Source organism: Lepisosteus platostomus, chromosome 23 (assembly GCF_059453375.1).
Source record: "Lepisosteus platostomus isolate fLepPlt1 chromosome 23, fLepPlt1.hap1, whole genome shotgun sequence".
Classification (NCBI taxonomy): domain Eukaryota; kingdom Metazoa; phylum Chordata; class Actinopteri; order Semionotiformes; family Lepisosteidae; genus Lepisosteus; species Lepisosteus platostomus.
Genome location: NC_142633.1, coordinates 8,585,724 through 8,598,586, shown reverse-complemented (window position 1 = coordinate 8,598,586; position 12,863 = coordinate 8,585,724). Strand labels below are relative to the sequence as shown.

The 12,863-nt window shown below is 47.8% G+C and overlaps 1 protein-coding gene across 10 annotated transcripts in view; it reads left to right on the top strand.

The window, feature by feature from the left end:
• Positions 1 to 12,863, top strand: part of LOC148641991 (calmodulin-binding transcription activator 1-like) — a 442,365-nt gene that overhangs the window by 354,889 nt on the left and 74,613 nt on the right. For all 10 annotated transcript variants that reach the window (XM_088617429.1, XM_088617430.1, XM_088617428.1 and 7 more), the window contains one exon: positions 11,559 to 11,712. In XM_088617429.1, coding sequence (XP_088473555.1) covers positions 11,559 to 11,712 — 154 coding nt within the window. The remainder of the gene's footprint in view (positions 1 to 11,558; positions 11,713 to 12,863) is intronic.

Sequence of the window (12,863 nt, the reverse complement as noted above, 5' to 3'; positions counted from 1 at the left end):
TCTCCTAGACCATACAGTACTGTTCTCCCTCTATGTCTCCGCTGTCAGTTCTAGCCATTGGGCAAAACTGTTTCCCTCTCTCCCTGTCCCTCAGCTCTGACCACTAGCCCACACTGCCTCTCTCCCAGTGCCTCAGCTCTGACCACTAGCCCACACTGCCTCTCTCCCAGTGCCTCAGCTCTGACCACTAGCCCACACTGCCTCCCTCCCTCTCTCTCCCAGTCCCTCAGCTCTGACCACTAACCCACACTGCCTCTCTCCCAGTGCCTCAGCTCTGACCACTAGCCCACACTGCCTCTCTCCCAGTGCCTCAGCTCTGACCACTAGTCCACACTGCCCCCCTCTCTCTCCCAGTGCCTCAGCTCTGACCACTAGTCCACACTGGTCCCCCTCTCTCTCCCAGTGCCTCAGCTCTGACCACTAGCCCACACTGCCTCCCTCTCTCTCCCAGTCCCTCAGCTCTGACCACTAGCCCACACTGCCTCCCTCTCTCTCCCAGTCCCTCAGCTCTGACCACTAGCCCACACTGCCTCTCTCCCAGTGCCTCAGCTCTGACCACTAGCCCCACACTGCCTCCCTCTCTCTCCCAGTCCCTCAGCTCTGAACACTAGCCCACACTGCCTCCCTCTCTCTCCCAGTCCCTCAGCTCTGAACACTTAAATTGTGTGGACTGTCACACACAGCACTGTCACACAACACACACATCTTTGTCACACTCATAGCACAGTCACACAAACAACATTGTCACACACAGCACTGTAGATCACACTACACTGTTACACACACAGCACTGTGATCTGCACACACACAGTGCTCCGACCTGCATGGGCACCACATTGTATAGTGGGTGCTACGTTTCTGTGGTGGACAGTGTAAATCCCTTCCTTTGTGTCAAGCACTTTTGAACACACACAGGCTTACAAACAAGCAGACACACATACCAGTCCCCAGCACCTGCTGTCACCCACCACTGCTCGCTCTGACACACAGCCACTCCCTGCACACACGCACACTGACTCGCCAGCTCCCAGTTCTGCATTCTGCCTCTCTCAGCGGAGTTATTTAAAGCTCGAGGTGGCTTCCACATTGCAGCCATAATGTGCTTTTAAATTATACATCCTCGTCCTCGGCAGTCCTGATCAGACCGGCCTTGCTGTGTGGGACCTCCTGTTCCCTGAAGAGCATTTCATTCATTTGGATTTTTTGTTTCTCTGCACATCTTAATGATAAAGAAGACTCTGATATAGTAATCCCAGAAGTACAGCAAAAGTTAAGAAAGAGTGAAAAGGGAAAGAGATTTGTGAGATTCAGGTAGCTCGGTTTGTGGGGTATTATACAAATCTAACGTGTGCTACTGACCATGACCTCTAACCAAAAATGAGCTGAGTCACTTGCAATGTAATAGGTCTTAGAGGGTACGTGGGACCTGTCTGAGGACCTCACTAACAACTCCAGCTCCTCTTCAGATTTGGGGCTGGCACTGGTGTGGGCTGCACGGACCAGGGGCCCTGCGGCGTGCCTGGGGCCGCAGTCACAACCCGGTGATTCGTTTTCATTTCCTGCATGGCGTCTGAAGACGCAGAGTTCTGAGCGGCCGTTGTAGATGGTCTGCAAACATGCGGATGGGCCTGTAACAAGACCTGCATCTCTGCTGAGAGACATCAGGAGAGATCTCAGCAGGAGCAGAAGCTGCGGTATGTCAGTGAGCTCTTGGGTGTGGCTGGCGTCAGCAGTTAGATGTGTCTCCATCTTTTCTTTTCCACGTAGAAGGGCTGGGGGCTGCGGGGGGGGGCCAGTGCTGGTGCCCCCAGAAGACGAGCTAGGTGTGCTGTGAAGGCAAACTGTTGACATTACCCCCCCCCACCCCCAATGAGGGAGTGTTCTCTGAAACACTTCATGAAAGCCTCTGTAAAAATGGCCGAGAAGAGAGTCTGCAGCACAGAAGGCACTCCCCTGCCAAGCGGGAAGTATCTGTTAGCCGTTTTCTTAAAAGTTGAAAGTGTAAACTGTGAACAACCGCAGCCCCCACACACAAACACATTCTTTAGTAATCGGAGGTAAAGCAGGGGAACTGTGTGAGTGTGTGTGTGTGCCAGGCATTGTGAATTTACAGCACTGCTGAAGCAATTGACCTTGAAATTAACAACAATGGTTGGGGACGGCGAGGTCTCAATGCATTTAAGAGTTGGTCCTGGGTACTAGGGGGCAGGAGGGTGTTTAATGACAGGCATACTGTGCCATCCATCACTGTGCTGGAGTCCGATGTGGCTATTAAAGAGAGCCTGGGGACAACAGGCAACTCCCTCTGTGCAGACGCACTCTCTCGCTTTCTGACACACACGTGATCCCTGGAATATTTTATATTTGTGACTGGAAAAGAGTAAAAGTAAAAGGATGACAACCAGTGTGTCAAGTGTGGACCATCCTCACGGTAACCAACAGATAGAAAGCAGACAACACACTTGGAGTCATACTCATAAAATACTCTCTTCATATATTGTTCCCCCACCCATAAAATAAAAAAAAGATATTTTGATAACGTACTGTGGACTTTTCCCTAATGTGCCACACACCTGAAGAAGGCACAGCCAAAATATTAACTTTGTGCAGCAGGAAATAAATTAATTTTACTGTATGCTTAGTTTTGTGGAACATGTTGATGACTACAGCTCGAAGGAAAGCCATCTAGGACATGAGAAGAGAATACACACTGAGCACTAGAGTTTGAAGCACATGGATTATAAAGCTATTGCAGAGTCCATTGGGGAGGCTTGAGAGCCTGACTTTACTCATTGATCCATTCATAGGCCTGGGTTCAAGCTATGCTGAAAAGGTAAGCATAGTCACATTTCTGCTTTCAGACAAAAGTGTGCAGACAGGGTTGGAAATGCTCACAGTGAGGGGGACAACTCTAAACAAAAGGCACCAATCAAAGAACCTTGTTTCTCCCTTTGCCCTGTTCGTGTTTGTAGTTGCATCGTTCCAAAGGTCACCCATTCATGGGAACGTGGAAGTTGAAGTTCTCTCAAAAGGTTAGGTTTTGCAAAAAGAGCTTTCCTTCATGGGGAAGAAAAACTCCCAAGATGCGTGGCAATAAAACACAGGGAAAGATCAAACTCCCTGCTGCACAGAGCAGTGCAGTTCGATATCGGCACACTGGCCTATTCATTCCACTACTCCCACTTCTGTCTCCGGGTTCATCCCGGGAAGAGCATCGTGTCAACTGACCAAGTGTGTGCAAGAAACCGAGTGTGTATCTCCTCGAGCACGTTAGCGGGGGTGATCGCCACACAGGCCTGGCCTGGGAGGACTTGACCCAGGGAGGGGAAGACCAGTGTAGGTGATCTTGTGCTGACTTGTGCTGACCCAACCCGGTTTCTGTCAGGGGAGCGAGACGAGCCCTCAACAGGCATCGGATTTCAAGTCTGAACTGTAGCTGTTGCTCACCTGTGATCTTTTTCTGCTTTCTGGATCTCCAGTAAATGAATATGCAAATTACGGATGTCATTTAAATCGCCATCTTAGCCGAGTTAAGAGCACATGTGGTGAGTTTTACCAAGCAGGAGGATGGTCTCGTGTGACTTTGCTGTCAGGTTTGATTTGGTGGTCAGGCCCGGTGAGACATTTTAATTTAACGCCAAAAGATAATATTGCATAAAAAATCCTAACTCTATATTGTCATGGAGCCTAGTGATGGCACAGAGCATTTACGCTACTAAACATCCTTAGGCCCAGTGCTCCCTAAATTAGAAGGTGAATATCCAGTAGATTACAAGAGGGCGCCAGTGTGATAGTCAGCAGTGTTCCCGTCTGTTTTAGGTTATAACACGTTCCAAATGTTTCCGAATGGGAGAGGAGAGGAGTTCCACCTTCTGTCTTTGTGCAGCAGCACCTGAAACTCCACTGTTACTCGCTGGAGTCGGTTGAATCAGGCTCAGAATTAACAGGCCCCCGCTTGGCGGTTCTGAAACATATCTCCAAGGGTATCCGGTTATTCTCATCAAGCTTGATCTCAAGATATCGTGCTGCATACATTTATAGGCTAGCACCGAGAACATCCAGAACAATGTTTAAAGGCAGTCGACTTATTTTCCATCCCAGTTTGAAAATTTAAAAATGGTGGCCAGATTGACAGATCTGTCTGTCAATGAGCTGCACCGCAGGGTGCTGCTTGGAGCAGAGAAACGATCAGCTTAATTGTGGCTGCGAAGCATGAAAGTTACGATGATATCTAGATGTGCGGGTGTGTCTTGTGCGTTAGAAAGTTTTGCTCTTCTTAAAAGTAAGAGAGACACCAGCAATAACAGGCCGTGCGCATGGACCCCCTGTACCTCGCATTCATTTACTCCGTTTAAAACCATGGTGCGAAGGGTAATTTGTGCGATTATTTTTAGAATGCTCCGCCGAGTGAGAAGCGACAGATGCAAAGTTCACACGTGTGGGAACGGAGGCTGTGTGTGTGGGTGCACCACTTGTTGCCAAGCTACAGTAGGGATGCACTGAGCAGCCTTCCAGAAATAGTGCCAGCGCACCAGAGAAGGAAGAAGCGGGATTTCGAAGTAGAATCCAGGCCCTGTCTTTCTGACCCACCACCTTCACATCGATCGAAATGAGGGGCAGCCCAGGCTCCACTGTGACCCTGTACGGGATGGATGGTCAGAAAACGGATGGATGGACATAAGGGGCACCAGGTCTATAGTCATGGGACTGCGAAGCGAGCTCTCTACTGGCGAACAACCGGTGTGAGGAGATGTGTGCAAACATCTGGGCTTTTTACTTCTTTTTGCTCCAATCGTCTTCTTCAGGATTTCTTAAGAGGTCAAGCACAAATGATGGATCTGTTAGCAACATTTAGAAAACGGCACCGACACCAAAACACAATACAATATACACCATCACATACCTTTGCCAAATGAAGCAAGAGCGATCAATTCATTTGGAAAAGACTGAGGGAAAAGGAGGGGCCACTTCGGAATGGAATCCTTCAGCTATTCAGAAGCGCCCCTGCATAGCTGCTCATGCTGTCTTTCCATTAAACTCCACTTTCCCTTCACACAAGTGCAGTTTGAGTCCCTGTTGTAATTTCCCTCCATCCGTCCATCCATTTTCTGACCAGTCTTACTTAATCCAGAGTCATGGGTGAGCTGGAGCCTATCTGGCAAGCAGGGGGCACAAGGCAGGGTACACGCTGGACAGGATGCCAGTGAGTCACAGGGCAGACAGACACAGACACAAACATGCACGCACTCTGACTGGGAAACCCCCACGAACACAAGGAGAAAACCCAAGCTCCATACAGGTGGCACTCCAGGTCTGAATCGAACCCAGGGCCCCAGCGCAGTGAGGCAGCAGTGCTAACCACTGCACACCACTGTGTCACTGTGCCTCCCCCCTGTTTTACCAACACTGGCCTTGGTCTGGGGGACTCTTGTACAGGGCTCAAAGCCTTGGTCTGGGGGACTCTTGTACAGGGCTCAAAGCCTTGGTCTGGGGGACTCTTGTACAGGGCTCAAAGCCTTGGTCTGGGGGACTCTTGTACAGGGCTCAAAGCCTTGGTCTGGGGGACTCTTGTACAGGGCTCAAAGCCTTGGTCTGGGGGACTCTTGTACAGGGCTCAAAGCCTTGGTCTGGGGGACTCTTGTACAGGGCTCAAAGCCTTGGTCTGGGGGACTCTTGTACAGGGCTCAAAGCCTTGGTCTGGGGGACTCTAGTACAGGGCTCAAAGCCTTGGTCTGGGGGACTCTTGTACAGGGCTCAAAGCCTTGGTCTGGGGGACTCTTGTACAGGGCTCAAAGCCTTGGTCTGGGGGACTCTTGTACAGGGCTCAAAGCCTTGGTCTGGGGGACTCTTGTACAGGGCTCAAAGCCTTGGTCTGGGGGACTCTTGTACAGGGCTCAAAGCCTTGGTCTGGGGGACTCTTGTACAGGGCTCAAAGCCTTGGTCTGGGGGACTCTTGTACAGGGCTCAAAGCCTTGGTCTGGGGGACTCTTGTACAGGGCTCAAAGCCTTGGTCTGGGGGACTCTTGTACAGGGCTCAAAGCCTTGGTCTGGGGGACTCTAGTACAGGGCTCAAAGCCTTGGTCTGGGGGACTCTTGTACAGGGCTCAAAGCCTTGGTCTGGGGGACTCTTGTACAGGGCTCAAAGCCTTGGTCTGGGGGACTCTTGTACAGGGCTCAAAGCCTTGGTCTGGGGGACTCTTGTACAGGGCTCAAAGCCTTGGTCTGGGGGACTCTTGTACAGGGCTCAAAGCCATTAGAAATGTCCTCGCGGTCTAAACACTGATGAGGTTAGCCCAGTCAGGTGGTGATCACCAGACCTTTTACCGAACGCCTTGAATTTTGAAAAGATGAACCAACAATCCTTCATTTTCTCGGAAATATGAAAATGCCAGAATTAACAGCAAAGAAACCTGAGTCAATGATGAAGCATCTCTTTTCTTTTTTCTTTCAAAAAGGGACATTATGTTGCATATAGATGTAGAGCCAAATCAAAAAGAAATACTGTACAGTGCCTGTAGCTGAGGTGTCTTAAATGATCGTTTTGAAAGTTTTAGGTAATTGCTTGTGAAATTCAGTGTTGTTTTCTTAGGACAAAACAAGTGTAAATTTCATAGAGCTCGTACATATTTAATAAATATTGGCTTTTAGAAGAAAAATGTTAACCTTTTTTCCACTATGTGCTTACACATAGTACCTGAAATAAAAATCTGTTTAGATTCGCTGCAATTGCTCTTGATAATGTATAAATATTAAGTATGATATAATTTGATGGCTTATGTTCTCGCTGATCGGCGGGACTGTGGGGTTTATTCTTTGGCTCCTGACACTGAGCAGGGGATTGAGAGCAGGGGGGGAATGAGGGCAGTGCCCAGCGATTAGCACAGCTGGTGATGCCATCTGGGGGCATTTTATTACTGTGCACAGGAGCACAGCCTGAAATGACCGTCCCTTCGGGAAAACCACCCTATAACACACCTGGATACTGTCCTAGGAGCCACTCACTGCTGCTTTTCTTGATCCTTAAAAGGGCTGGAAAACGATCTGGGACTTTTTTTGTCCCCTGTGGTGTGCAACAACAGGTGACTCCTGCAGTCCGATGTAGTCCCAGAACATATGTGTTTTGAACATACTGGAGATTTTGCAATTAGACCAGCTCTAGGAAAGCCAAGATCTTCAAGGTTACTTTTTACTGTAACACAGTACTTGATCGAGGCTAAAAAACACCATCTTACCTCCAAGTACCTCCCATGACCTGATAAAAACAACATGCATAAAAACCAAAAAAGCAAAATAAAATTTCACATAAAATTACCAGGTCCACTGTTACAGAGCTGCATCTGCAGAAAGTCCTTGTCAGCTCTCAAGTCCTTAATGGCGTCTTCCATCATTTACACATGACTTCTCTCTACCTGGAGGTCCGCTCTTAGATTTAGGCTGAAACTATATCTCGTTATGAACCGAATAATTGCGTGCCCGTAATGTGATTTGCACAAGTGGTTGTAAAGGATTACGCATGTTTTTTATGGTGTTGAGTAGTGTCTATGAAAGAGTTATGGCAGTTTTTTTATTCACGTGAAGTGTTACTATTTAAGACACGCCAAGGAACAAGTAATAGGTTTATTCCATGCTCAAAAGAGAAGAAAGAAAACGCAACGTTTCGGCTGTGGAGCATTCTTCGGGTGCAGAGCGAAGAAAAACGTTGTGTTTTCTTTCTTCTCTTTACAGCATGGAATAAACCTATTACTTGTTCCTTTGCAGCCTACGCATGCTGACGCAGCTGCCCACCTGAGCTGTTTAAGACGAGCCATTTAAGATCTTATAAAGGCACTGTACAATGATGTTGGGCTTATTTGCAAAAGTAAATGTGCCACAATAACAGGTTCATGCTTGAGAATTAACCAGGAGGGGTCTGGGTTTAGGGTGTCGGATGATTAGGTGCTACTGGGAACTGGAAGTGCAGAGTGTCAGTGCATGTCTTGGACTGGGACTGGGACTGGGACTGGGACTGGAGAGTCCCAGTCATTTTAGGTGTCTGTACTTTCTGTACTTTCCAGCACCCCTTCAAGATTGTGTGTTTCAGGGACAGGACAGGCATTGGAACAGTGATGGAGAAGGATATAATTAAAGTAGATTTCGGATTTACACATAAAATACCTTTTTCTAATAGATACTCTGTACCATGTACCTGGGAAATGTGCCAAAGGTGACCAAATTTATGCCCATTATTAGGAGAGGAATGTCCTCCTTTACTTGTTACCTAATTATTTAACCGTCTAATTCTACTCACCTTCTTAACTTTAAATAACCTTATTTCAGAAACACTGATTCTTAGATATTCCCTTTTTTCTAATTCATACACTGTTGCGTCTTAAAAAACATAAAAGTGGTCGCTATAAACCCTTTGGATGATTTGACAAAAGACTGGTCTTGATTAACCAAGGGTATGACAGTAGGAAATTGGGATTCCCATAATTATACTGGGGGTTTAGAAATGTTTCTCTGCACTGCACCTTTAGTATTAGTGTTGAGTTGGAAATATTGGATGACTGCAGAACAGGTTTGTATTTGATGACGACAAAGATGATGATAGTTATAGTGTCCCCAAAATAAACATCATCATTATTATTTTTTCTTGGGAGCCACTGCTGTCAGGAACAAGTCACAATTGTGGTATTGTAATAATAGTTAACATCATGAAATTTAATTTTAACAATGAACCAAAAAGATTTCTCCAAAGTAAAATAAAAGCCTGCAGAATTTCCAAAAATAGGTACCATGCTAACACTTTAAAATATTCATTTCGGAGATCTTGCATCTACCAGGCTTGTTTGGATTTAGTGCAACAACATTACAATGATTAAGTTCCCTCTAGGAAAAGAAAAATGGGGCAGATTTTGCTCCTGGTTTTAACTTGTCAGAATCTGGCTCCTTTCATTTTTACTTCTACAAAGTCAGAGAGGGACAGCAGCTACATCTGGGACAGTGTTGAGGGTAAGGTCACAATGAAATGCCAGACAGGACTGTGCTGATGGCTCTTATTCAAAGCCATCAAGCTATGCTTTTGTTGAATGCTCCCCAGAAGCAGCTGTCCAGCTTGATGAGGCATTTTTTTCTGCACATGCAGGTGGGCCTGATTCATGTCTGGGTCTGAGTGATCTCGAGAGTGGGCGCGATGTAGCTGTAGGAGCTACAACTGCCTGGAATAAGTGGCCCAGACACTCCTGTGAAACTGGATCTCTGTGATCCTCTCAGACATGGCTGAATGGTATTTGGGGGTCCTGTATCCCTACTGTGTCCCTGATGCGACTGAATCGTGGACACCTGTGGGCTCAGACACAGCAGCACCCCCTAAACGATGGCAGACTCTGCAACTCCAAAACTCTGCTCTGCCCATGTCGGAAGATGATCATGGTCACTCTTGGGCTCTCTATACAGCCACAAACTCCACCAAAGGCATGGGTCCTGCTGCAGTAGACCTTTACAATGTCTTGGTTCCAGGGGGGTTGACGTTACTTCTGTAACAGGTTGAAGCAGCAACACAGTGACTAGTATGACAGAAACGGTTTGTTTGGTTCTGGTGCTGTAATTCCCAAGCACTTTAATCGAATGGAATGAGGAACAAGGAATAAGCCGAAGGGGGAAGTAAGCAGTCAGGAGGGAGGTCAGGTAGCACAGTACCTGTCGGATCGGCGTCCTGTTGCAGGAAGAAGTGGAAGAGCCGAGGGCCGCCGACCTCTGAACTCAGAGCTTTGCAGGGGCTCACGATACCAGTGTACCTGCCCAAGAAAGGCCCCCTCCCCTCACCTTTCACGGAGATCCTGTGTGCTTTCTCCCGGAGGCCCGATTCATTTTTTATGGTCGCGCCCAGCGAGATTGATGGTGCAAGCCAGGAGCCAGCGCCAAGCTGCACCAGGCTGATTTATTGACCACTTAGCGTTGATGAAGCTGCAAACAAGAGTCAAACAGATGTTACTGCTGCATTTTTCTTGATCAAGAAGCCACTGCTGCTGCTGCCGAGAGAGTGTGTTTTGGGGGAGTTTGGTGCCAGAAAGCCAGTGTGCTGTGCTTGTGCGTGGTGGGGAGATTGTGCTGAAGAGCTCTCGAGCGGGAGGGAGACACTTCTCTGTGTTGGCGTGTCTGGGAATGAGAGTGTGGGCTGCGTTTGACCTCGCTGCTGGTCCTGCTCATCATGAAGAGAGAGGGTTTATGCAGCTGGGGTGTGGTTTAAGTGTCAGGGCAATCTTGTGCATGGGTGAGTGTGAGTGTACCTGGGCTAGGAGCAGTTCGCCAGTGTACAGTATGTGCATGTATATCAGTTTCTGTTGTTAGTATCAAGACAAAATGTTAGAAAAATACAGAGGCAGTAGGTCTAAACCCCTGAAAAAGGCCTAATTTGAAAGTGATATCAAATGCTTTCCTACTTCCCTATGGTATACTGTAGTTAAATGGGAGTTAGAGGAATCCCCACAAAGATACACACCCTCACAAGATCTTTGTTTGTGATCCTTTGTGTGTGTGAAATCTAGAGGCACAGTGTGTGTTGTGAGTATGGTATTGGGTGGCAATGTGTGTGCTGTGTGCATGGTATTGGGAGGCATTGTGTGTGTGTTGTGTGTACAGTATTGGGAGACATTGTGTGTGTGTGGTGTATATGGTATTGGGAGACGCAGGCTGTGTGTGTGTGTGGTGTATATGGTATTGGGAGACGCAGGCTGTGTGTGTGTTGTGTGTATGGTATTGGGAGACGCAGGCTGTGTGTGTGTTGTGTGTATGGTATTGGGAGACGCAGGCTGTGTGTGTGGTGTATATGGTATTGGGAGACGCGGGCTGTGTGTGTAGTGTATATGGTATTGGGAGACGCAGGCTGTGTGTGTATGCGCTCGTGTCAGTTTGTGTGCATGTCTGTCTCAGTACCTATGAATAGGCCTATAAAAGCAGTGTGGGATTATTTTCCTCATATGGCTGTTTATACCAGTTAGTAATCAAAGCTATTCACGCTCAGTGAACTGAATTGATGTTATTCACTTTAGCTTGACGTGCTTTTAAACAGCACCTATTATTCATAAGTTGTCAATTTAGGTAATTTATTGAGGTAATTCTAACTGGCTGTAAATAGCTGTATTTTAGTTGAGAAATGTATTGAAGCTAATTGAGGACACCATCTCCACAAAGTGTATACACAGTTGTGTGTGTGTGGGCGTACGTGCACACACGGGGCAATTACTCCAAATGAAAGACATACAGCAGAGATCTGTAGAGTTCAGCGTCTCCCCTCTTTTCTGAGTGACAAATCTTCCCCCCCCCCCCTTTCCCTTTAATGTGTAGCAATCTGATGTTGTACTGGTACAGGATCTAAAAGTGCTTTCACACAGTCACCGCGTCTCCCCGTGTTTCTTCAGAACCCCGACATCAGCGGTGCTCTGCCTGAGTTCGCTCTGCACTGCCTCACTCTCCGTCTCCCGGTCTTTCTTGTCAGGGCCCTGCCTTCCTGCTGGAAGCCCACCTAGACGTGCTCCGCTCTCTCTCCCACACTCACACTTTCTGTCTCTGTGCCGCAGAACCCTGACATCGTCCTGGTGCACTACCTGAATGTGCCTGCTATAGAGGACTGTGGGAAGCCCTGTGGGCCCATCCTGTGCTCCATCAACACCGACAAGAAGGAATGGGCCAAGTGGACCAAGGAGGAGCTGATCGGCCAGCTCAAGCCGATGTGTGAGTACCCACCTGTCTGTCCAGCTCAGGGCTGCTCTCGCTCCCCTTTCAGCAACAAGTGCCGCAGTGTGAAAATATGACTTGATTACTCAGATGGCCTTTCCGGACAGCGCAGCGGCTCAGTGGTCAGCATCACTGCCTCACCGCACTGGGGTCCTGGGTTCACATCCAGACCTGGGGTGCTGTCTGCGTGGAGTTTGCATGTTCTTGCTGGGTTTGCATGGGTTTCCTCCGGGCGCTCCAGTGTCCTCCCACAGTCCACACGCATGCTGGTAGGTTAATGGGCCCTGGTGTGTGTGGACATTGACGTCGGTGTGTGTGCCCTGTGATGGGCTGGCGTTCCCTGCCTGTTGGGATAGGCTCATTGCTTGCTGGGATTGGCTCAGGCTCCCCCACGACCCTCAGTTGAATGAAGTAGCTAGAAAAAAAGGATGGATGGGCATTGCCTTTCCTTGGAGAAGGATGGCACAATGTCAGCATGATGGCATGGTGATGTAACACATAAAATGGTAGAACAGCTACTTTCGGCTCATTCCCACCACATGTCCAGAAATGAAATACACTGATTCACCTGGCAAGACTGGAAAAGGAGCTGTCGTTGTTTTTGTACTTTGCTGTGTCTTCTATGATCCTGAAGGTGATCTGCACTGTTTTCATGTTTTGTCCATCTGTTTGCTTGTGGGTTCATTTATGTGGTCTTACTTTTTTTTTTTTCTTGAGACATCGAAATAATTTAATTTGAGATTTGGAACTTGTATGGTGTAGGCATTTCTTTATCTGTCTTTTATTTAACACTTAAATCAACCGGTTATTCTTAAGCAGATTGCAGTGATCGCCTCTGCTACAGTGGGGGTTAGTTTCACCTGTTGTGGTTTCTATGAAAGGCGGAAAGATTTTGGTTCAACTGGAATGATCGATAGACGGGTGGTGCTGGTGGCAGAACCCGGTGCTTATTTATAAAGCAGATTATGGGAAATCATCTTGTGAAATTTGATCTGAGTGTCTTGCGCTTGCTGGGAGCTGCAGGGAAGTTTGCAGCGTGGTGGGAGTGATGTGGAAGATTCGTTTCAATCCTATGAAAACTGAGAGCATAACTCAGCCAATGGGATGTTCCTTGTATGCAGATCTGATCCCTGGATCAGGGTGATGTT